Source organism: Thalassophryne amazonica, chromosome 11, assembly GCF_902500255.1.
Source record: "Thalassophryne amazonica chromosome 11, fThaAma1.1, whole genome shotgun sequence".
NCBI classification, from domain to species: domain Eukaryota; kingdom Metazoa; phylum Chordata; class Actinopteri; order Batrachoidiformes; family Batrachoididae; genus Thalassophryne; species Thalassophryne amazonica.
In genome coordinates, this window is record NC_047113.1 from 34,451,123 (window position 1) to 34,478,182 (window position 27,060).

Below are 27,060 nucleotides of genomic sequence, written 5' to 3' on the forward strand. Positions count from 1 at the left end.
GAGTGAAACCAGTTATTTTTTGTGGCTTCTAAGTGGTTGTACTGACACAAAGACAGGAGGTGGAGCTGAAGGTAGCAGTGATGAAGATGGTTTTTGCTTGGTGATGAGTATCAACAGGATTAGAAATGAACATAGTTGGATCCTACAGTCAGCTCAGATTGAGGGTGAAACCATCAGGCAGGAGAAGAGGAAGCCCACAGAATGGATTGATGGATGAAGTGAGGAAAGACATACAGGTGTTTGGTGTCATAGAGGAAGTTGCAGAGGACCAGGTGAGACAGACAGATATGCTGTGGTGACTGCATTTTGAGATTTTTGCAAAAGCATGTTTTATAAGGCTCTTTATTGATTTTAATTCTGCACTTCTTGCACATTTTTCTTTTCCTCCAACAGGTAATAAATCATTCTGAGGTATCATTTATTTTGCCCTCACTCACAGTCACTCCACAATCGTCTTTCAGCACTGGTGTAATTTTAAACACAAGACTAAAAGAAAGTCCAACTACTGAAAAATACAGTGGTGTTTTATTTGCAAATTAAAAAGCACCGACAATATTAGTTACACTGTAAAAATTATTGACAACAGTTACAAATCTTTATCATACAGTCCAGAAGATTAGTACCATTGTTGCTGTTATACTTTATCACTTAATACTTTATATGGAGAGACTCAGTATCTCTGTACAATAGTTGGCAGTGAGAGGACATGAGAGGAAATCTTATCGACACAGACAAGACACTCCTCTCCATTTAGTACAGCACTGACATTTCACACTATGGGAATGGGCTGATGCAGAGTGTAAACCCAAACACATTCAATAATTTAGGTCTACTGAGGTTTGCTTATTATGTACAAAGTTAGGAAATAAAGGACCAACATGTGCATTGTTATTACATCAGAACATTGTACAAAACTATTGCAATAACAGCAGCTTTTGTCATCTAAGCTTGACATCTAGTTGCAGTGGTAACAACTTGACTGACACCCAAATGTCCGCACCGTTTGTTTGCCTGGAAAGTTTTCAAGTTTTCCAAGACAGCTTTTTTTTTCCTATCTTGACCTCCTCAACTACATGAAGTTAAACTATAGACGAACACAACCAAATGCTTAAAATGGATTTTAAATGCACAGTCTGTTTTGTACACCATCTGAATCTCGAGAACTGGAGTTCTAAATTAGCATGTCGTAGCTTGCTCATGGTGTCACTTGGAGCAGAAATTGTTTAGTGAATGTGCTTTGCATTTACCTGTATGTTCACGATTCATGTTAGCTTCAACAGTTTAAATATTGTGCTTTCAACATCCACACTGTTGTTCCCGTTTTAGCCAGTTCAGCCATCATGGCACTCACTAAACAGGAGGCAGAGCCGGACAGTCTAACAAAACCAACTGTACATCGGGCCTATGTGACAAATGAAACTGAGCTAAAAGATTTAGTTTTGGTACATTCTAAAATAATGCATTGTCATTAGCATTACAGGAAAGTTAAAATAACATCTGAGTAAAGAAAAATCACTGAATTAAAAAAAAACAACAAAAAAAACACAAACAAACAAACCCTCAAACATCCACATTTTGTTGAAAATTCTGTCCTGGCACTTTTAAATGCAATAACTAGATTATATCAAGGCCTATCAAAGTGAGGCTACAACATGCAGCCCGAGTCAAAACTCTAGATTTTCCCGTTCTTCTACAATCACGCAAAAGTGTCTGTCAGTCACGCTGTCATTCACTTATGTTCATTTGCTCATTTTAATGTGTTCCAAACAAAAACCACACAGCGGGGGCCAGTGTTTGAGTGTTCAGATTAATTCCTTCCTTAGAATAAAGTTAACATGAAGAAGAAAAGGTCAGGTTCAGGAGACCAGCGCCCTGTACATCAGCTTCTTCAGAACACAGAGGGGGAGTATCACTGGTCTTTCTTTCTTTCTTCCTGGTTTGTCCTGCAGGTGGGGTGATGGTGGTGTCATGAAGCTCAGACGAGAGAGGGCAGCACGATTACCTGCTAACACAGTCTGTGCTCGCTGCACCCACCTGTTAGCATTCATGATCTCTCCTCATTTACCATTTGCCCCAAACATCTAGGAAGATCACAGATCTTAGAGGGTATGCCATCACTGATCTCAGTCCAGTTCAATTTCTTTCAAAATCTACTGTGATCTTCGTACTTGCTGTGACCCCCGGCAGGGTTGAGCAGTGGCAGAGTTTTTTTTTTTTATCTCCGGGCGGGGTGCTGCTACCTGGTGTGGATAAGTTCTTCTCTGAGCCAGCTGGGAAGAGGCTGGCCCATCCTATACAGGAGTTTGGACAGCTCAATGTTGTGATCCCTGTAGTACTCCCTGAGGAAAGCCTGTGACTAATGGGCACAAAATGACAAGATGGATGTGATATTAAAAAAAATAATAATAATTGAGAGGAAAGCAAAAGAGGCCATTTAAGTGAATGACACAGTATGCTGTGTTTTGGTCTATTGCAAAGAGTAAAGGTCACATTTAGTTTTTCTGTAACTCATTTGGGAGACCCTGCGACTTATACTCCAGGGGTTCATTATACACTGAAAAATCACATTCTTAAAAAAATAAAAATAAATAAGTGTAACTATTTATATAGGACTTTCACAGGAATCTAACAATGAAACAAACTCCAACAATAGAAAACTAAATGCCAATTATAAAAGTAGCCCACAACAATGCATAAAAATCCCCAAATAAAGTGTTGATAATAGAATTGAATAGAATGCCTTTATTGTCACTGTACACATGTACAATGAGATTAAAAACAACTCCTTTACAGCGCAAAATACAATAATACAGAAAAAAAGGTGCGACTCTGGAAAATATGGTAAATGTGTTCTTTATGTCTTTGTTAGTATGTTAGAAAAAAGACTTTTCCAAATGTTAAATAAAAAAATATCCTAAGTTACAAAGAACTTTGTTTTATGAAAGAAACTGACTTTTTCAAATTACAAAAAAAATGAATACTTTGTAGCTTTACAATCCAATATGTTTCTATTAAGAAAACAAAAAGGATAATAATGAATGAACTGACAAAAATTGTTGTTCTAAAACCATGTAGCAGACCAGGTTTGGGATCCACATCCTCATCCCCACCCACCAAACCCCAGTTTTAAAGGTAAACAAAATTCATAAGAGATTTATTTTGTTTAGTATTTACTGAATTCTTTTAATTGTCGATGATTCAATATTTAGAAGCCTTCAACAGAGTTTGTTTTGGTCTCTTTTCTTTAAGGTTGTTGCTATAATAATGAAACTGACATATTATTGCTGAAGTATGCTGTTGAACAGATAGTTAAACTTCTAGCCCTAAGCCAAACCTGAAATTCTTTCCACCTTGAAATGTTGCATTTCAAGGTGGACATTTGACATGTAAGAAGTGATGTTCATAAAAAGAACCCAGAATTGTTGAGCCAATATCTGTATAACCCCCCCCCCCCCCCGAAAAAAAAAATGACTAACATTTCTTTATAGTGCTACATATGTTAATATAAAATAAATAACATACCTCAGGGGTCATGTCAGGGTATCTACGTCCTTTACTCTTTCCCAAACACTTGGTCTTGCCTCCTTCCAGCAGCTGACACCAAAAGCCTTTCTTCGGATCAAAGCTGAATAATAAGAATACAGAATTCACATTTTTCTCATCACAACCATATTCAATTCTTTGCCTGCAACATTGGGAATCTTGGAATCTTTTCCAGTTCCATACACCTAATATAACCTAAACACTCAATCTCTCTTTAAATAAAATTACCACCTGGGATAAGGAGATTATGCTGTGAATGGTGTGATGGGAAACTGGATACTCACGCAAGGATCTTGTGGTAGTTGATAATGTTTGCCAAGCCTAAAAACTTCTGGATTTTGTCCATGACTGAGGCTGGCTCGGTCTTCAGCATCTGTCCGTCCAAAACTAGTAACTGGACAAACGAACATAAGCAGTGTCAAAACTAAACAGCCTGATATTTGAAAAGTTTAAATCAATTCTCCCCATCGCATTATGATCTACTGTAAGGGGCACAATATTATTGCCTTATTTTACCAAGATTTACAGTCAACTGTACTTTTAGTTAAATTGTAACCCACTCATTGGTCATAATGTGGGCATTAAAAATACATCCAGTAAGTGTAAATCAGACTGAACAAAATAAGTAGTCAATAATAAATACATTTTTTTTTTTACTTGTTGGGGGGGGGGGGGGGGGTCCTGTGAATTATACTCCGGTGTGATTTATATACTGAAAAAAAAAACATGTTATTATGAATAATAATTATAATGTCTCTTTACATAAGACTTTCCCAGGAATCAAAGCACTAAGCAAAATAATCTGTAATAATAATAAAAAAATACATACCAAAAATAAAAGTACACTATAACAATGCACAAAAATACCAAATTAAAAAGCTGATAATATAGAAAAAAGGTGTAACTTATATATGGAGTTTTCCTCTTCAAGAGGCATGATTATTTTGATAGGTGCAACTTGTACTACAGAAAATATGGTAATACTACTGTCCAACACTGCTTCAGGATTGACAGAGCTCTGCATGCTTCGATATTTCAAAGATCCATGAGTTCCACATGCCTGTGATTAGACATCCGATAGCCATCATCTCATTTGTGTTTCTTTATTCTTTCAGTGGTTAATGAGACGATAAGCATAGATACTGCTAACAGTTAGAACTGTTACACTCTAAGAAATGAAACACAGGGGTTTTTAAATGTAATTAATACTATTATTTTCAATATACTTGCAATTGGTAATTTTAGGGATTTAAGTAATAATGTTTCATTTGATTTAATATATGATTAAAAAAGTGTTCATCGCATATCTATTTTCTTAATGATATGTTTCATCACTTTGAGCAGACGGAATCAGTTAATCAGTGAGTGGGTGTGGGTGGTAGCAAAGAAAACCTTCACCCTCTTAGCCCTTTCTGGAATGAGTTGAATACCCATGCTCTAGAGAATTCTCAGTTCAATTCCCAGATCACTCGGGGGGCGGGGTCCAATAAAGTGCTCTTGAGCAAAGTACTTAATCCACAAGTTGCATACACTTCATTACATTTTACAGATGCAGATGAAATTTTTGGGGCTAAGTCAGGTCTGGGACAATGCCCTGGTGCAGTGCATCATCACATTCACAGCAATATGAATCTACCCTGGGACCTGCATAGCAACCACGGTCCATCCCCACCTCCTGAAAGTAGACATTTATCTGTTGTAGGCAGGTGATAATTAGGTATCAGCATAGCATTTTCCCATGACAGGGGTCCTCAACAATGAGGCGCCTGCAGAGAAGACTGCCCAGAGAAGCCCACCACATGACCAAAATGATGTTGCCGATATTGCCTCCCATCCTCTACAAATAACATTTTGTTTGGCAAAAAAAAAAAAAAAAAAAATCAATCAAATTGTACCCAAGGACACACCAAAGAGACTGAGTAACAAGCTTGTAGTCATCACTTTAAGTCACTGATTAGTATCTGTCTTACAGCCACACATTAAGACAGGAAGCATCAGGACCCCAAAGACTTCAGCCTTTGATCTCCTAAAACGATATGGCAACACTAAACACCTCCACCCAGGGACCTCGTGACTTCATGAGCTTTTCCCAGGCATCTTTCGATCTCAAAGCCCGTGTATCCACAGCCATGAATGTCACAGCCCAGATAAGTAAGTCTTTTGACATGTTTGACACTTTCACTGCATACTGATGCAGTTCTAATGGCTGAGTCCAGGAACTCTTTGAAAGCCTGGATCTCAGTCTTGATGTAGGATAATCACAAATCAAGACTCTCCGACTCCTTACTCAGCTTCTAAAGTGCTGCAATCTGCACATCTACAGATTCTACAAACATCACAGCATCATCCCTAAAGTCAAGGTCATTAAACCATTCTTCACAGACAAAAAGGCCAAATTTGCTGGGCTCCACACTCAACCCAACACCCAGACTATGCACGCATCAAACATCCTATGTTGCTAAAGGCGCAACGGGTCAAGGAATTGCTTGAATCTGTGTGTGTGTGTGTGTTCAATGTGCATGTGGTATCTTGACAAATATACTTTGTGTATCAAAATCAAACTTGGTACACAAGGTCACCTCACTAAGAGCTTGGAGAAATGCAACATCGACTATACTTTGATTAAAATTGCAACCTAGTGTATGCAAAATCCAGGGATTAAAGCAAAACAAAAAAGAAAAAGAAAAAAGAAAAAAATCTTGTGACTGAATTTTGTTCATGGCCATATCATAAGCTGTTCACCATCTACCTTCATATAGAAAACCTTTTGTGATCGCATCCTAGCATTTAAGGTAAAACAAGGTGGAGACAGCTAAGAACACAGCAAAGTGTTCTCCTGCTTTTCTAATGCAGCATCATATTATAGAATCTCGCACCGAATCACGGTCTATGACTCATGCGAGAGGTTGGTTTGAGCAGAGTTCCGGTTCGGGGCACAATGTAAACACACCTCATAAAGTCTGGACAACAAGACAACATCGGGGCACGGCAGAAGTTCATCACAGGTGCTACACCTCCTCTAGATAACCCTCTCAACTTAGGAGAACGTGTCAACATCATAATCGCCCATGAACACGCTGGATCAACACCAACCACATCCTGGCTAGCCACTATTTACATGCACTGTGAGACGCCAGACTTCTGCTGGCACCGTGGTGCATGCTGGGAAGCGCAGGGGGCCGGCAGGAGGATTATGGGAAATGTTAAAGTAGCGAATTATTTAAATACTTCAGGATAAACACATTTTAAGGGGACAGCTTTTACTTCATTTAATACCAATTAAAATCTCAAGCCTGTAGACAGGATGTGTGTGTGTGTGTGTGTGTGTGTGGGGGGGGGGGTGTCGGTCTTTTTTTGGTGAACATGGGCCTTTGTCGGTAGAGGTGACCCCCACAAAAAGGTTTTTTAATTACTATTTTCTCACTCAATCACCCCCCCCCCCCCCAACACACACAATTTAGCTGTACTGCTTAATTTGTGTTGAATTCTCTTTTACACATTTTCTTTTCACCTTTTCTTTGCCTTTAACCAAAATTGATATCACAACCTACATGTTTGTTTGATAAGATTACTAACCACAAGAGCATAATCATTTTCAGATTTTTGGCTTCCCTCATCCTAACTGACCTGATTTTAAAGCTAGAACACCAAACAGACCCAGCAATGCCCAAGCTTATTTTTCAATTTATTTTAATTTATATAGCACCAAATCACAACAAAGTTGCCTCAAGGCACTTCACACAAGTAAAGTCTAACCTTTCCAACACCCAGAGCAAGCACACAGACACAGACAAAAACTCCCTTTGATGATTTGAGGAAGAAACCTCAAGCAGACCAGACTCAAAGGGGTGACCCTCTGCCTGGGCCATGCATAATTGACAAAACAATTTACAAAAAAAATGTACAAAACAAATATACAGGAAATTTTTGCCGGTGCACAGGACGGGAGCGTTGCAGAAGTAAACACCACACCCATCTCTGGATGGAGCCACACCTCAAACAGAGAGACACAAAACAGAATCAGGCATCGGAAAGACATCAAATGCAGTATAATTTGTCAGCATTAACCAACAAGAAAAACAGAAGAAAGACTAAGCTTAGACATTACATTAAAAAAAATATATATCGCTTCACATCCCACTTTAGTTATGCAGAAAAGTTAAATGAACTAAACTTATTTTTATATGGCTCATCAATTAAACTTAATCCAGAACTATAGTAAAATTTAGGCCCAGATTAATACAGATTTAAACATTTTAGTTGTTAAAATTATTATCACTATCATTATTGTAAGCAGTAGTAGTATGAAAAATTTCTTCAAAAGTAGACCTGCCAGAAGGGGTGTTGTGGAGGGCATGTCCCCCCACAACACTTTATTTCCACCTGGATACGCCCCTGGTTTGCAGTCTGAGCAGGAACAATGAAGAATTTGTGTACTTGTGTGGAAAGCGTGACCTGACTGAGAGGTAAGAAGGTTTTATGAGCATATTTTATGTTACATCGTCCTCAGAAAGATATTTTAGACATTTGGGGAGGGGGGTATTTTGCTTCTAACTGTAGCTGCCAGAGGGCAAGTCTCTGAACCCCAGTTTACACGATAACGCACCAAGGACTTCAGTGATGGTGATGATACTTGCTGCTGGAAATTATACCTTACACAAGTTTGAAGTGGGGATCTGCGACACAGCTTACGGTGTGTACTGCTAAATTTTACATCAACATGAACATAACTGACATCTCCATGCCATCATGAATTAAAAAAACAGCCCATAAGGGTGCACAATGGAGTAAAATACTGACTGATATACAGCACTACAGAGAGAGATTCCACACAGAGAAGAACAAAATTACAGCGATGGAAAATATTCAACATATTGGTATGAGTACATCTCATTTACTCTGTGCAAAACTGAATTGCTGAAGACATGCATAATACCTGGCTAGAGTGGTAGTAATTGAGCCAGCGCTCCAGATGGATGGCGTACCAGCCTGGAACCAGACAACGGTTCTGGAGGACGCGTAGTTTGACAGGAGCATCATGACCTGCTGCGATGACATCATGGAAGGAGTATTTCAACGCCACTGGGTCATCATGGGCTCTTTGGTGCTGTTGCAGAGAAGCAGTGAGAGACATTTAAAGCAATCTGCTAAATCATCACTGGACATCTGTGGTATAGGTATTTATGGACCTCTACTCAACACAAAAATAAATGACAGTTTTCATGCAATACTAACTTAGCTGTTCATGCAGAAACAATGAACAGTCACTCAACTGAAACTTTACACTGGAATATTCAGAGATATTGATATAACTGAATGCTTCTTATGACTAACCTGGTACCAGGAGTAAGCTCTGTCAGCTGGGTTAATGAGGATGGTGATAATTTTGGCTTTGGGAAGGAGAGCTGCAGCCCTTTGAGCTGCCACCTCAGAGTCAAAGTAGTTGGCACTTTTCTCAAAGTAGTAGTCTGAGCTCGTGTTGGAAGGCAGAGGGAAGTACTCCATATACCTGACAGAGAGCAAAAACAAACAAACAGTGACAGAAGCAGCCATAGCTGGTCTGGTCTGATAGGAGATAAAAATAAGTTATCTCTTACATGGACCAAGAAAAACTAGCAACACACTTCAGCATTTACCATATAACAGTCAGATCAGGTGAGAAAACTCATTGAAATTCCCACTGTGGTCACTTAATCTTTGTATTAAGTTGAGATATTTCAGCGAGGTGCCATGCTCATGTCCACGCTCTGTGCAGAAAGGCATGGTCAGCCCCCTCAGCCTGCTGTCTGTGTCTGAGTCAAACAGAGGGAACAGCGAACAGCAAACCAGCCATTTGAAGCAAGCGACCGAATTATTCCACCCAAAAACTTTGAAAGCATAAATGAAATTGGTTAATTTACCTTTTTCTTCCAAAATATGAACCTAAAAGTGAAAGCATACCAATACGCATTTGTGTTGAGTCGGTCTAATCAACTGAGTTTAGATATACAACAGCGCCCACTTATGACAAAAGTCGATATTTCATATGAATTCGTGTAAAATTTCAGAAAGGATACACTGCGCACAATGATTTCAAGTCTGTCCAGAGTGAGGTTTTATGAGATGTCATCATTTGTGCAAAATTCATTCATCCACCCATTTTCTACATCTAGGTACTCCAATTAAGGGTCACGGGTGGAGCTAGAGCCTATGCCAGCAGTCACAGGGCATGAGGCGCGGTACACCCTGGACAGGACGCCAGTCCATCGCATGGCCACATACAGACAGAGAAACACATTCACACCTGCATGCACACCTATGTTCAATTTACCTGTTTCAACTCCACACAGAAAGCCGTACAAAAATCAAGCAAACTTAAAATGGACAAAATATTGAAGGCTGTCTGGCGCGACAGAAAAACAAACCAAAAACAAAAACAGCCGTTGCACAGGAATTTCTTCCCAAAGCGAATGACAAGAGATGCAATACAATTCTTAAACATTTCATGAAAAAAGTTTACATTTACACTTTGTGCCACAGTACTAAAGTAGCTGATGGCAGCTCCCTGCTGCTCACAGATCACAGCTACTGTACAAAGATTTCACGAATTTTCAAATATAACGCAATGCTAAAATACCCCCGGCCGAACAAGCATGCAATCAATGAAAGACGGTGTAGAAAGAATGTGACCTTTTGACTCCTTAGAATAGGTCAAGGTTAGCCTTCTTTGAATTTGTCCAAGGTGTATGCCCCAAGAATTTTCCCTGTGAATTTGAAGATGGACGGACAGACAGACAGATGGACACAAAGTCTTCGCAATACCTGATGGCCATATTTTGGTCTCAGGTAAAAAAATGTACTCGTACTGAACTGTCATGTAACCAAGGTGTGAACCGCACGTCTTCCGTGTACCCTCTGTGCGCGTGTGTGTGTGTATATATATATATATATATAAATATAAACACACACACACACACACACACACACACACACACACACACACACACACACACACACACACACACACACACACACACACACACACACACACACACACACACACACACACACGTATGAACATTTATTTATTCCTAGACTACTCCCAGATCCTTTTACCAATTTCCACTAATCTTTGTATATGGATGAAGGTACTTCCCAAAACTGACCTTCATCAGTTCATTCTGACAAAAGTCAAGGTCACTTGGGTCAAAAGAAAAAAAAAATTGATGTCTACCTCTCACTCTGCATGTATGTGGAAAACAAAACTGGTAAAAATCACCGGGGTCAAGGTCAACTCCGTTTGTATGCCTGTCTTGTCGTCTACACCTCCCAGGTGCTTTGGCTGATTTTGACCAAACTTGTTATGTGGATGAAGACCGACCCTGGAATTATCCTGAAATGGTTCATTTTTACAAAGCTCAAGGACAATGTGTTCAAGGATTTCAATTTACAACCTGATTTGGATCAAACCTGGCACACATATGCAGGTGCATTGCAAAACTGCCCTGGCAAGGTAACTAAAGGTCAAATATTCAATAAGATCACTTAGACAAAGTTAGATTTAGACCAGGACAGAGTCTTCATGCCAAACATGTATATTTGCATTCATCTTTGCAATATACATCTGTGGTGACAGCGTGAAGGGAGCGTTTAAACATAAGCAATCAGATGGTCAATCAAAGCTGCAATGTTATAACCCTGAACTAAAAAAAAAAAAAAAAAAAAAAAATTGTTTATGAATCTTATACATTTAACATAAAAACAAACAATAATAATATGAGAACATGTAGCATGCGTGTGGCTGCTAAAGCACTAGATAATACTGAGGCTTGTGAGGTTTCTTACCAGTCAATGCCTCTGTGGTAGTTGTGCCCATTGAAGAACTGGATCTCCTCAAAAGTCTCCTTGCTGGGGTAGTTACTGGTCAAGTCTGGGTGCATGCCAAGGAACAGATAGAGCGCTGTCGTCCCTGAGAGGAATGACAAAAAACATGAGTAGACAGGGAGAATAGAGAAAGCAGTAATGATTAGTTTCCCATATGGTTGTGAATGTTTACAAAGATTATGGGCATGACAGATTAATACAGCTTTGTCCTGTTATCTGATCATTCTCATATTGAATATCATGTTGCCACTGTCAGTTGGAACTAGTTTATATTGAAATTCTAATCCAATTACATTTTTTCGACAAATCTGATTGGTTAAGTGTGTAAGATTTCAGACCGGCTAATATCAATCAATCAATCAATCAACTTTTTTCTTGTATAGCGCCAAATCACAACAAACAGTTGCCCCAAGGCGCTCCACATTGCAAGGCAAGGCCATACAATAATTATGAAACACAGTCTACGTCTAAAGCAACATAACCAAGGGATGGTCCAGGGTCACCCGATCCAGCCCTAACTATAAGCCTTAGCGAAAGGAAAGTTTTAAGCCTAATCTTAAAAGTAGAGAGGGTATCTGTCTGCCTGATCTGAATTGGGAGCTGGTTCCACAGGAGAGGAGCCTGAAAGCTGAAGGCTCTGCCTCCCATTCTACTCTTACAAACCCTAGGAACTACAAGTAAGCCCGCAGTCTGAGAGCGAAACGCTCTAATGGGGTAATATGGTACTACGAGGTCCCTAAGATAAGATGGGACCTGATTATTCAAAACCTTATAAGTAAGAAGAAGAATTTTAAATTCTATTCTAGCATTAACAGGAAGCCAATGAAGGGAGGCCAACACGGGTGAGATATGCTCTCTCCTGCTAGTCCCCGTCAGTACTCTAGCTGCAGCATTCTGAACCAACTGAAGGCTTTTTAGGGAACTTTTAGGACAACCTGATAATAATGAATTACAATAGTCCAGCCTAGAGGAAACAAATGCATGAATTAGTTTTTCAGCATCACTCTGAGACAAGACCTTTCTGATTTTAGAGATATTGCGTAAATGCAAAAAGGCAGTCCTACATATTTGTTTAATATGCGCTTTGAATGACATATCCTGATCAAAAATAACTCCAAGATTTCTCACAGTATTACTAGAGATCAGGGAAATGCCATCCAGAGTAACGATCTGGTTAGACACCATGCTTCTAAGATTTGTGGGGCCAAGTACAATAACTTCAGTTTTATCTGAGTTTAAAAGCAGGAAATTAGAGGTCATCCATGTCTTTATGTCTGTAAGACAATCCTGCAGTTTAGCTAATTGGTGCGTATCCTCTGGCTTCATGGATAGATAAAGCTGGGTATCATCTGCGTAACAATGAAAATTTAAGCAATACCGTCTAATAATACTGCCCAAGGGAAGCATGTATAAAGTGAATAAAATTGGTCCTAGCACAGAACCTTGTGGAACTCCATAATTAACTTTAGTCTGTGAAGAAGATTCCCCATTTACATGAACAAACTGTAATCTATTAGACAAATATGATTCAAACCACCGCAGCGCAATGCCTTTAATACCTATGACATGCTCTAATCTCTGTAATAAAATTTTATGGTCAACAGTATCAAAAGCAGCACTGAGGTCTAACAGAACAAGCACAGAGATAAGTCCACTGTCCGAAGCCATAAGAAGATCATTTGTAACCTTCACTAATGCTGTTTCTGTACTATGATGAATTCTAAAACCTGACTGAAACTCTTCAAATAGACCATTCCTCTGCAGGTGATCAGTTAGCTGTTTTACAACTACCCTCTCAAGAATCTTTGAGAGAAAAGGAAGGTTGGAGATTGGCCTATAATTAGCTAAGATAGCTGGGTCAAGTGATGGCTTTTTAAGTAATGGTTTAATTACTGCCACCTTAAAGGCCTGTGGTACATAACCAACTAACAAAGATAGATTGATCATATTTAAGATTGAAGCATTAAATAATGGTAGGACTTCCTTGAGCAGCCTGGCAGGAATGGGGTCTAATAAGCATGTTGATGGTTTGGATGAAGTAACTAATGAAAATAACTCAGACAGAACAATCGGAGAGAAAGAGTCTAACCAAATACCGGCATCACTGAAAGCAGCCAAAGATAACGATACATCTTTGGGATGGTTATGAGTAATTTTTTCTCTAATAGTCAAAATTTTGTTAGCAAAGAAAGTCATGAAGTCATTACTAGTTAAAGTTAATGGAATACTCAGCTCAATAGAGCTCTGACTCTTTGTCAGCCTGGCTACAGTGCTGAAAAGAAACCTGGGGTTGTTCTTATTTTCTTCAATTAGTGAGGAGTAGAAAGATGTCCTAGCTTCACGAAGGGCTTTCTTATAGAGCAACAAACTCTTTTTCCAGGCTAAGTGAAGATCTTCTAAATTAGTGAGACGCCATTTCCTCTCCAACTTACGGGTTATCTGCTTTAAGCTACGAGTTTGTGAGTTATACCACGGAGTCAGACACTTCTGATTTAAAGCTCTCTTTTTCAGAGGAGCTACAGCATCCAAAGTTGTCTTCAATGAGGATGTAAAACTATTGACAAGATACTCTAACTCCCTTACAGAGTTTAGGTAGCTACTCTGCTCTGTGTTGGTATATGACATTAGAGAACATAAAGAAGGAATCATATCCTTAAACCTAGTTACAGCGCTTTCTCAAAGACTTCTAGTGTAATGAAACTTATTCCCCACTGCAGGGTAGTCCATCAGGGTAAATGTAAATGTTATTAAAAATGATCAGACAAAAGGGAGTTTTCAGGGAATACTGTTAAGTCTTCTATTTCCATACCATAAGTCAGAACAAGATCTAAAATATGATTAAAGTGGTGGGTGGACTCATTTACTTTTTGAGCAAAGCCGATAGAGTGTAATAATAGATTAAATGCAGTGTTGAGGCTGTCATTCTCAGCATCTGTGTGGATGTTAAAATCGCCCACTATAATTATCTTATCTGAGCTAAGCACTAAGTCAGACAAAAGGTCTGAAAATTCACAGAGAAACTCACAGTAACGACCAGGTGGACGATAGATAATAACAAATAAAACCGGTTTTTGGGACTTCCAATTTGGATGGACAAGACTAAGAGACAAGCTTTCAAATGAATTAAAGCTCTGTCTAGGTTTTTGATTAATTAATAAGCTGGAATGGAAGATTGCTGCTAATCCTCAGCCCCGGCCCGTGCTACGAGCATTCTGACAGTTAGTGTGACTCGGGGGTGTTGACTCATTTAAACTAACATATTCATCCTGCTGTAACCAAGTTTCTGTTAGGCAGAATAAATCAATACGTTGATCAATTATTATATCATTTACCAACAGGGACTTAGAAGAAAGAGACCTAATGTTTAATAGACCACATTTAACTGTTTTAGTCTGTGGTGCAATTGAAGGTGCTATATTATTTTTTTCTTTTTGAATTTTTATGCTTAAATAGATTTTTGCTAGTTATTGGTGGTCTGGGAGCAGGCACCGTCTCTACGGGGATGGGGTAATAGGGGGATGGCAGGGGGAGAGAAGCTGCAGAGAGGTGTATAAGACCACAGCTCTGCCTCCTGGTCCCAACGCTAGACAGTCACAGTTTGGAGGATCCCAAAAAATTGGCCAGATTTCTAGAAATGAGAGCTGCTCCCTCTAAAGTGGGATGGATGCCGTCTCTCCTAACAAGACCAGGTTTTCCCCAGAAGCTTTGCCAATTATCAATGAAGCCCACCTCATTTTTTGGACACCACTCAGACAGCCAGCAATTCAAGGAGAACATGCGGCTAAACATGTCACTCCCGGTCTGATTGGGGAGGGGCCCAGAGAAAACAACAGAGTCCGACATTGTTTTTGCAAAGTTACACACCGATTCAATGTTAATTTTAGTGACCTCCGATTGGCGTAACCGAGTGTCATTACTGCCGACGTGAATTACAATCTTACCAAATTTACGCTTAGCCTTAGCCAGCAATTTCAAATGTCCTTCGATGTCGCCTGCTCTGGCCCCCGGAAGACAATTGACAATGGTTGCTGGTGTCGCTAACTTCACATTTCTCAAAACAGAGTCGCCAATAACCAGAGTTTGATCCTCGGCGAGTGTATCGTCGAGTGGGGAAAAACGGTTAGAGATGTGAACGGGTTGACGGTGTACACGGGGCTTCTGTTTAGGGCTACGCTTCCTCCTCACAGTCACCCAGTCAGCCTGCCTTCCCGACTGCACGGGGTCTGCCAGGGGGGAACTAACGGCGGCTAAGCTACCTTGGTCCGCACCGACTACAGGGGCCTGGCTAGCTGTAGAATTTTCCACGGTGCGGAGCCGAGCCTCCAATTCGCCCAGCCTGGCCTCCAAAGCTATGAATAAGCTGCACTTATTACATGTACCGTTACTGCTAAAAGAGGCCGAGGAATAACTAAACATTTCACACCCAGAGCAGAAAAGTACGGGAGAGACAGGAGAAGCCGCCATGCTAAAACGGCTAAGAGCTAGTAGCTACGTTAAGCTAGCGGATTCCCAAACAGGGAATCCGACACTAGACAGGCTGTGGAGCAGCACAGGTAACGCACGACAACAGTGCTAAAATAAAATAAAAATCCACTAGACAGGCTGTGGAGCAGCACAGGTAACGCACAACAACAGTGCTAAAAAATAAAATAAAATAAAAATAAAAATCCACTGGACAGGCTGTGGAGCAGCACAGGCAACGCACGACAACAGTGCTAAAACAAAATAAAAATCCACTAGACAGGCTGTGGAGCAGCACAGGTAACGCACGACAACAGTGCTAAAATAAAATAAAAATCCACTAGACAGGCTGTGGAGCAGCACAGGTAACGCACAACAACAGTGCTAAAAAATAAAATAAAATAAAAATAAAAATCCACTGGACAGGCTGTGGAACAGCACAGGTAACGCACAACAACAGTGCTAAAAAATAAAATAAAAATAAAAATCCACTGGACAGGCTGTGGAGCAGCACAGGCAACGCACGACAACAGTGCTAAAACAAAATAAAATCCACTAGACAGGCTGTGGAGCAGCACAGGCAACGCACGACAACAGTGCTAAAACAAAATAGAAATCCACTAGACAGGCTGTGGAGCAGCACAGGTAACGCACAACAACAGTGCTAAAACAAAATAAAAATCCACTAGACAGGCTGTGGAGCAGCACAGGTAACGCACAACAACAGTGCTAAAACAAAATAAAAATCCACTAGACAGGCTGTGGAGCAGCACAGGTAACGCACGACAACAGTGCTAAAACAAAATAAAAATCCACTAGACAGGCTGTGGAGCAGCACAGGTAACGCACAACAACAGTGCTAAAACAAAATAAAAATCCACTGGACAGGCTGTGGAGCAGCACAGGTAACGCACAACAACAGTGCTAAAAATAAAATAAAATAAAAATAAAAATCCACTGGACAGGCTGTGGAGCAGCACAGGCAACGCACGACAACAGTGCTAAACAAAACAAAATCCACTAGACAGGCTGTGGAGCAGCACAGGTAACGCACGACAACAGCGCTAAATAAAAATCCACTGGACAGGCTGTGGAGCAGCACAGGTAACGCACGACAACAGCGCCCAAAAAAATAAAATAAAAATAAAAATCCACTGGACAGGCTGTGGAGCAGGGTAACGGTGGCAAAATATTTGACTGTTTCACATTTGGATGTATTACTCCGTGCACTGACCGTTGTTCTGACGAGTTGTCATTCCTGTCCTCCACGCAACTGCGTACGCGCAATATTGTCAGGATGCGGAACTGTCAATTTATGCAATGAGAAGTACAATTCAACAGAACACCGGCTGTGCACGCTGCTAGCTGTTAGCGCTGTTAGCTGAGAGCGAGAGAAAGTTGTGTACCGACGCCCCCGCTGAAATGGGTGAATTTAAGCTACCATACGAAAGTACTGATGTGGATTCTGATACAGAATTACCGTTTCACATTTGAAGGATTTGATGGATTTTCACATTTGATGGATTACTCCGCGCCCCGACTACTGTTGGAGCGACGCTGCCTCAGCTTGACGGTAAGCCTAGCCAACCGAATTACCTACAGAAAAATAAACCATGCAAACGATGGAATCGAATTAGAACCCCCTTGTGTCTTATGATTTGCGGATGCTCATGCTGTTATATGGCCGCAAATAGCTGTTTTACGGCTCCGCTAACGCATTGCCATAAAACTCCCTTTTAACCTCAATTTGCTAAAGCTCAATTTGCAACCAAATAACCAACACGAACGTCCGCAAATCAGACACAACAGGGTTATTCCCTAATTAAGCTAACTGGCAGGATGAGATGCTTGCGTTTGCATTATGTTTTATTCATAAAACAGGACATATAGATTGGAAGATAGAGATAGAAATTTTTCCCCACCCCCTAGGTCCCCCGAGGTAAACATGCACAGACTTTTCCACATCACATAAGCCCAAACAACTATACAGTCAGTATATATATATATATGGATTTCATGAAATGGGAAAGGGGCCAGTGGGTATCTAACGTATTATTAAAAAAAAAAAAGGCAAGGGGGAAGCTGTATTAATCTGAACCTTTAATTTATGAGAAGGTGATTCATCACTGCTAAAATAGAAGCCCTAGATTTAATGTACAACTCTGTCCTGTAGGGGGTGATGAGGTACTGCATATCACCTGTCTTCTGAGGCCCGATGACGAGCAATTTAGGGAAGCGGTCACAAGTTTTCTCTTTGGACCATATGTCCTTGTGCCTTTTGTCCTCACAGGGATCCTGCAGTCACAATAATGTCATTAATCCTTTGCCTGAAATATGATTCTGAGACAACAATCTAAAATCCCATTAAATATGTAACAGTATAAACAAATCCAAGAATTTGACAACTGAATAAAACACAACAATGCAATTATTATGAATTATTACTGTAAGTGACAAGAAATTGAAACGATATATTGTGAGATTTTTCAAGTTACATGATTAAATTATTATCGAGTAGAAAGGCTTGTGAACTGTCAAACTGACAATAACAACAGTCATCACCACACCTGCCAGAGAGGATCTTTCTCAGAGGGGAAGAGGCTGAAGTATTTCTGTGCCAGCTGCACAGGCGGGAGAGTCTGCATCTTCAAGTTGGTCCACGTTTGTACAAACATTACCAGACTTTTAAATGTGTACAAGCCCAGGCGGTCATTCCCATAGTTGGACAAGTGGGTCATGAAGATGCTAATCTGAAATTGGAGGGAACAAATATAAAGAGTGAGATGGTGGAGGTTCACAGTTTTGTTTAACACTTGTGGTTCCAAACCAAAGCACAGGTTGAGACAAATTTTAGTTCTAGTCTGGTTTGTTTTCAGTCTTATTCAAAACAAACAAAATACTGTCAACATAAGGTCTCTTATAGGTGCTTTCCCCCAACAGAGGACATGTTACTGAACATAGGGAACCAACTTTACATCTTAATAACTGGTTTACTCTTGGTCGAAACACCCAGAACTGTTCAAAATCTGGCGTGTGAACCATAACGGAGACTGTTCCATTTTGGTGGTAAAGGGCTATGAGATTTATTGGACTGTCTACTGGGCAGATTTGATCAAAAGTTGATTCTGACAAGCAGCAGGTTGTGTTGAACCTCAGTGAAACTTAGTAGAGAAGCTTGAATCTGATTCAAGCTTCTCTACTATGGAAACCACCTGGACAACTGAGAGCCAATTCAGTGAAACTTGTCTTCCCTGTTGTCACAGACACATGATAAATAGTTCATCATTAAACCATAAAACTGTAATATATGGGTTTCATTGACATTACAGTGTGGTCACTGCAGTTTTACTCACTTTTTAATGAGGAACCACAACATTACAGCAAATACAGATGACATATTCACCCCCCCCCCCCACAAATCAGTAATACAAAGTGTCCTGGGATCACCCAAGTACACCCTTATGCTAAATATGAATGAAATTGGTTAACTGATTTTTGAGATATTGTGCTAACAAGAGTGGCAAATATCTTCAATATCTCACTGTGACTTTTAAACTGACCCAGAGGTTGCTGGAATCAACTGGTGTCGGGGGATCATCAAAGTACACCCTTATGCTAAATATGAATGACATTGGTCAAGTCATTCGTGAGATAGAATAGAATAGTCCTTATAGTCATTGTCCGGGGTGGGCGGTGGGGGGCAGGGGTTAACAATGAAATTGGGGGTTGATCACTATATCCCCCCGTATTTCATACAGGTGGGATAAAAAGGCACAACACACCTCTCAATTTTCACTTTGGCATGTGAAAATTACCAGTTCTGACTTGCGTGACTGGTTTTGAGCTAGCCATTTGGGTGCCCTAAGCACAAATGATCAATCAGTCCGTGCGCGCGATTCTCCCAGGCTGGGAGAAGACAAGAGGAGAGCCTTGTACTGTCTTCTGCCAGGCGGGAGAAGTCTGTAACGCAGCGCTGAGACGCACAGGCTGCGGCAGCCTTTTTTGTCAGTGGAAAACTGTCTTCTGTAACGCTGGCGGTGACATGCACAGAGGCTACCCATGCCGCTTCCTGCCTGCCTGGCTCCTTCTCCGATGACTTTTGCTTATACCTATTAACATGCTGTACACAAATTTTAGTTATATCGTTACTAGTAGCCTATTAGGATGATTTTTCACAAGCTTGGTTTTTGTGGTGCCCCCAGGCAACACAGTGCCTTAAGCCACGGTCCCACCTTATAATGAAGGATGAAGAAGGAGCCACGCACCCTGTTTTTTTGTTTCCTGAGCTATCGTGGCAGTATAGTGGCTCAGAGTGGCTCTTAGAGGCATTATCTTCAGTTAACGAGGCTCCTCTCTGAGCGTGGCGCTAATTTCAAGATGTTCAAAATTTAGCAACAACAGCGTGGCACAGTTTGTGTTCGAGTTACTGCGATGGCTTAGAGGCATTTGCATGGTGCTTACGAGTCTGCAAAAAGTCTGTGCGCCTGGCACCTTCACAGGACCTGAGAGGCTATTTTTGGAACAGCGCTCCTCTTGCGCACACAATTCCACCTGCTCTGTGCGCTGGACTCTATATAAAATAATTATTTTGTAGTGGATTAATCATTTTCTGCCAAACCTAGGATGCTGAAAACACCTCTAATCACTTCTAGAATCAGAGGACTGTTTCATCTGGACGCTTTTTTTTTTCCTCTCTTTCCTGCTCCATGTGGAATGTATTTTGAACAGCTTAAGGTAATTATTTTTAATGTTTTTTATAGCTTGATAAAACAGTTCCTAGCTGTAAAAGTATGTCTGTATGTTGATGTCTGTTGTATGTAAAAGTATGTTGATTTAATATCTTGTTAATGGATCACATGACCTCCGCTGTGTGTGCGCACTGAGGCAGGACCTGAGAGGCTATTTTTGGAGGACTCTCCTCTTGCACACACAATTCCACCTGCTCTGTGCGCTGGACTCTATATAAAATAATTATTTTGTAGCGGATTAATCATTTTCTGTCAAACCTTGAATGCTGAAAACACCTCTAATCACTTCTGGAATTAATGGATCACATGAGCTCCGCTGTGTGTGCGCACTGAGGCAGTCACTCATCATCACGCTTCAAACGAGCATTTAGGCAGAACGCCAGCTCACAAAAGAGTGATTTTTCAGTCAATATTGGACAAACACAAAGTTAAAATTTGGTTGACTGCGTGAAAGTGGATGTGTGTTTAAAGCCATGGAAGATAATGACTCCAGTGGAGCAGCTAAGAGCAGGAGCTATGCGACAACACAGGTGGAGAGCGCACAGAAGACCGATTTTGAAGACATAACACAAAGTTAAAAGTTGTATCATGATAACTTGTAAGCTGCGAAAGAAATAAAGAAATATACATATATATATATATATACACACACACACATGTATAAAAAATGATCCACAGGTGTATATAATAAAACGGCCACCTCATTCTATATGCACAACAGCACCGTGCGCAAAAGAGCGCTTTTGCAGAAATAAATGGACGAACACAATGTCAAAAGTGGAATCACGTTGTAAAAATGATTGTGTTTAAAGCCAGGGAGAAAATAAAGCCAGCAAGCCACGGATGGAAAGGAAGCCACTTAGAAAGAGCACAGAGGCAGCTGTCCATGAAAGGACAACAGCAGCGTGCGCGCAAAAGAGTGATTTTGCAGAAATAAACGGACAAACAAAGTTTTGTGTGTTTAAAGCTGCAAGAAAAGCCAGAGAGCCGCGGAGCCAGCGAGGAGCACAGAGGCGGCTCTCCAGGAACCCGTGGTTCGGGTCTAGGTGGTCTGGTGCATTACAGGTGGACAGCAGCCTGGCGCACAGCGCACAACTGCGGAACTGTGCTGGAGTGTCTATTTCTGGACTGCGTTTAAAAAAAGAAAAAAAGAAGGGACATCTTTAAATGCTGCTGTGGATCTGTGAATTGAAAACCCACACTTTGAAGGGACCAGGTGTGGGAGGGCTGGAGGTTTGGACCAAACTCATGCCTAAACGTGCGCCAACATGGCGTTATCATGGCGCTATCATGGCACTACGTGGCTTAGTGTGGCTGATGCGAGCCATTCGAGGCTGTAATGACAGGTCGGTCGTGGCTCACTACAGGTTGCTACGCGGCACATGCGGGGTACAGAGAGGCACATAGTGGCACCTTCTTAGTGGATACGTGATAGATCAAAACGTGGGTCATTCTTCAAATAATCACCCCACACCCACGCGTGGCTCCTTCTTCAGCCTCCATTATTTGGTGGGACCGAGGCTTTACGCGCAGGGCATAATTTGCATGTGCAGAATGACAGCACCGTGCGTGACTGACATGATTAAGGATTATTACAAAGACTTTTATTTGTTTAATTTGTGAATCCCAAATATGTGGAGCTCTGCTTCCTCTACATGTTTGTTTTGCACAACACCTAAGCAAAGTCTGATTTAGCAGGACGAAGTCCACACAGCAGTATGACCATCGAGAACTACACAGCAGTGAAGATATGCTTTATGATACATGGCGCAGCCGTTAGTATCAGTAATATCAGGGAGAGCCAATAAATTTACAAATATTGTGTTCCGTTTTCAACTAAAAGAATTTACATAGACACGTGAAAAGTGATGGTTGGAGTGTCAAGTAAGAAAAAAATCTATAGTATGGGCATTGTTCAACTTAAAAAAACAAAACAAATAAATGAATAAAAACATTTGATTTTTGGGATGTAGTCTTTATTTTTATGACAAATTATTCCCATCATACAAAATCATTTTCCATTTGCTTGATATCACAATTTAAAAGGAGGCATTCAAGTGTTTCAATAGAGCATTTTTTTCTGACGTGAAGTACGGTGCGCCTGGAAAGTATTCACTGCGTTTCACTTTTTTCACATTTTATGTTACAGCTTTATTTCAAAATAGAGTAAATTCATTTTCCCCCTCAAAATTATGCTCCATCAGGTTGAATGGGAGCGTCGGTGCACAACCATTTTCAGATCTCTCCAGAGATGCTCAATTGGATTCAAGTCTGGGCTCTGGCTGGGCCACTCAAGAACATTCAGCGTTGTCCTGAAGCCCACTCTTTTGATATGTTGACTGTCTGCTTATAGTCAGTGTTCTGCTAAAAGATGAACCATCATCCCAGTCTAAGGTCAAGACTGGTACATATTCAGCAACATTTCAGTCATTTTCAGAAATTCTGTGCTGGGTAGCACAGCCAAATTGAACCTGAGAGCCAGGTGGAAATTTGCAGTACCGGGCGGGCCACTCGGCACGGCCCACCGCAGCTAGAATCCTGATTCACACCCTTTGCTCAATACTTTGTTGATGCACCTTTGGCAACAATTACAGCATCAAGTCTTCTTGAATATGATGCCACAAGCTTGGTGCACAGATCTTTGGGCAGTTTTGCCTATTCCTCTTTGCAGCACCTCTCAAGCTCCATCAGGTTGGATGGGGAGCGTTGGTGCACAGCCATTTTCAGACCTCTCCAGAGATGTTCAATCATATTCAGGTCTGGGCTCTGGCTGGGCCACTGAAACATTCATGGAGTTGTCCTGAAGCCACTCCTTTGATATCTTGACTGTGTGCTTAGGGTCACTGTCCCCAATCTGAGGTCAAGAGCGCTCTGGAACAGGTTTTCATCCAGGATGTCTCTGTACATTGCTGCATTCATCTTTCCCTCAATCCTGACTAGTCTCTCAGTTCCTGCTGCTGAAAAACATCCCCACAGCATGATACTGCCACCATCATGCTTCACTGTAGGGATGGTGCCTGGTTTCTGTCAAACATAATGCCTGGCATTCACGCCAAAGAGTTCACTCTTTGTCTCATCTGATCAGAGAATTTTGTTTCTCATGGTATGAGAGTCCTTCAGGGGCTTTTTGGCAAACTCCAGGCGGACTGCCATGTGCCTTTTACTAAGGAGTGGCTTCCATGTGGCCACTCTACCATACAGGCCGATTGGTGGATTGCTGCAGAGATGGTTGTCCTTCTTGAAGGTTCTCCTCTCTGGAGTGGAGTGGAATGCTGGAGCTCTGAAAGAGTGACCATCAGGTTCTTGGTCACCTCCCTGACTAAGGCCCTCCTCCCACAATCACTCAGTTTAGACGGGCGGCCAGCTCTAGGAAGAGTCCTGGTAGATCTGAACTTATTCCCTTTCCAGATGATGGAGGCCACTGTGCTCATTGAGACCTTCAAAGCAGCATAAATGTTTCTGTACCCCTTCCCCAGATTTGTGCATCATGACAATCCTGTCTTCGAGGTCTACAGACAATTCCTTTTCCTGAAAATGCCAGACTCACGTGTTATAGCTTTATTTCCAAATGTAAACTCCAGACGATCAAATAAGCACACGCACGATTGCCGATTGTGGCTTCGTCTTTAGTTCTCTCATAATTGTGGTACGTTAAATAATGTTCAATTAGCTCTTGGAAATAATGTATTCTGACTTTTTCCCATGTAACAAATCTGCGTGTCAGGAAGTCTCTTAAACCAGAGTCATGGAGATGTCCCCACATCCATGTACACAGCTTCAGTAAACCAGCATCCACACAAACAGCACGTCACCACACTTTATATTCCAAAATCTGACAATCTGAAAAAGTTAGGAGTGTTGGGGTGAAGTGTGTCGTCTCCTGTCTGTAAAACCAAGCCATCACTTTTGAACGGCAGCTGAGAAGTTTCATGTTCAAACGGAGCAGATCTGTTTCCCTCTGTCAGTCATTGGGATGTTTCTGCTCATTTTAAAATATACGTCACACGTGTGCGGAAAGACTTACAATAATGAGTAACTTTATGCTGTCTTGCTAAATGGGATATTAAAAAACGTGCAACATGTCCTTTAACCATTGAGACCAAAACCTCTTTTACAAAGGTGACCTGGCCAAGAAAGGCAGCAGCACACGTCATAACAGACAGGTTACCATCATCAAGAGAATGTTAAAAATTAAAATACAAGCAATATACAGATAAAACAATCAGCTTGGTCCTTGTAACAACATATAAAAAAATTAAAATTTAGAAACACGGGCACTGTGTAAAAGGATTCCGTTTGCGGTCTCTTAAAATAGAGCAGAAGGTGTTCAAGAAATCACTCAGACAGTTTTCAATTCAGATTGGAGGACATTCCAGATCAGACATTCCAATCAGAGGGAGCAAAAAACTAAAAGATATCTTTCACATTCAGTGTGAACATGAAGTACACTAAAGGACAACATGTCATTTGAGCACAAAGCATAACAGCTTTCAGATCTCCTAAAGTAAACTGGATACATTAATCTGAACTAGCCCAGTAAGAGCCTTGTAAATCAGAGTTATCCAATGTGTATATCACCTTACATTCAGAGGGCATGCCAGCAAGCGCTGGGTGAAGAGGATACAACCAATGATGAATCTCAAAGCACAATGATACAGTGGGGTTAAGGACTGTAGACAACTGGTTGAAGCACACATGTATATACAACATCGCTGTAGTCCAGTACAGGCAAGAAGGTAGCAGTTATCAGGAGCTTCCGAGTTCTTACAGGCCTTTTACCCCGCAAGTGTTGATGGCGTTAGACGCATCGCGGATTGGTTTTAAAAGCATTATTTTCAATGAGACATTTCACGTTTTTAAAGCAACGCTTCGCTGGAAGCGCACGTTGCCACTTGTTGTCAAGCTGCCGCATTCAAAGTTCAACCTAATCCAGCTTTCAACACTGTGCGCTGTGACGTAGCTTGGCGCTGTCCAATAGAAACGAGGCATCAGGCCAAAACGCAGAAGACTACAGTGCAGAAACGTGTCACAGAACTGCTTATTTATACACAGCAGTTTTCTGAAGAAAATCCTTGCAAATGCTTTTTTAAAACCTAAAAATTAATTTCTGATTACTCTAAAACGTTTCTTACATGAGAACATTTGTAATTAAAAGAGTAAAAAATAAAACATTCTTTAGAAACCTTTCATCTGTAAATTAAAGCCATAACTTACCTATTGTTTCAGATGAGATGATTTCTTGATTAACATAAGTAACCTTGGACATTTATTTGGAGACAAATAAAATAGAATGGAAATTAATGTGTACATTTTTAAGTCTGGTAGATTATTATCTGCATTTCAACCAGAAAAAGAGACACTGTAAATAAATACAAATGTTTATTATTATGGAGATGATTTAACAATGACTACAATGTAGTCAGCAGGATACAGTAGGATTTCTTAATATGACATAAACCTCATGATGAAATCATTTTTTTAACTGAGTCATTTCAACTTGTAATTACGGCAGAATATCTGATTGCCTTTAATGTGATCAGGACAGAGTAATTTCTGAAATATAAATTTGACTAGTGATTGTGAATGTTTTAAAATTGTGCACAATAAAGGCAGGGTTTTAACCTGTGCAAATGACTTTTGACTGAACTTTGACTTCATGGACATATTTAATGATCCACTCATTTTATGTTAAAATATAAAATGAAAGCTTTTTAAAAATAATAAAATAGTTGCTGTTTAAAGAGTCTTTGTTTTATTTAGAAGCATAGAAGCAGGTGTTGGTTCGCTGGACTCTCAGGACATATAACCAGATGAAAGTCTCTTCTGCAGCTTCCACCTCTGGTGGAGTTGTGGAAGACACTTTTCCCCCATTTTGAAGAGCAGAGATGTTTTCTTCCGAGTGGACTTCATGGTGTTCAGCTCATCACTGAATGTTTTTGAAGTGCGTCTGTATTTAGGTTGCCTGCACAGCAAATGTTCCTGACTGTGGGATAAATACATTTGAAAAATAAAATAAAATCAACCACTGCACTGACTGTGAGGTGGTTCCCCTAATGGTTTGCTTTGTGTGAACAGAAGAAGTTATCCGTGGTGTATTTCCTCAGTAATCGTGCATTACGTGGACCTACCGACAGCTGCTAAAAGTCGTAACACCATTAGCATACAACATTAATTAAGAAGAGCATTTCACTTAGCGTCAATATTGCAACAGGGACATGTTAGATGATGCATTACGACGTTTTACTGTACAACAAGCTGCATTATTCCAGGTGTTGGTCATAAAATACACCAAACAGACACAAAAGTGAGTGACTCCATTTCGGTCGGAAACTGAGAGGAGAAGGCGATGGATACAGCCGCTGTCGCTCAAAGCAACCACGGGCAAAGTTATACAATTTTTTTTTACCCCAGGAGCCGGGGTCTAGGGCCTTGTGGGTCCCCAGAA

The 27,060-nt window shown here is 40.7% G+C and overlaps 1 protein-coding gene across 1 annotated transcript in view; it reads right to left on the bottom strand.

The window, feature by feature from the left end:
- Positions 1–506: 506 nt before the first annotated feature.
- LOC117519904 (bifunctional heparan sulfate N-deacetylase/N-sulfotransferase 1-like) overlaps positions 507–27,060 on the bottom strand; it is a 198,163-nt gene continuing 171,609 nt past the window's right edge. The window contains exons 9-16 of the mRNA XM_034181173.1: positions 18,435–18,617; positions 18,066–18,162; positions 11,368–11,491; positions 8,878–9,052; positions 8,480–8,650; positions 3,828–3,937; positions 3,523–3,625; positions 507–2,356 (exon numbers count right to left, since the gene is read on the bottom strand). Of these exons, the coding sequence (XP_034037064.1) occupies positions 2,237–2,356; positions 3,523–3,625; positions 3,828–3,937; positions 8,480–8,650; positions 8,878–9,052; positions 11,368–11,491; positions 18,066–18,162; positions 18,435–18,617 (1,083 nt within the window). The 3' untranslated portion in view covers positions 507–2,236. The remainder of the gene's footprint in view (positions 2,357–3,522; positions 3,626–3,827; positions 3,938–8,479; positions 8,651–8,877; positions 9,053–11,367; positions 11,492–18,065; positions 18,163–18,434; positions 18,618–27,060) is intronic.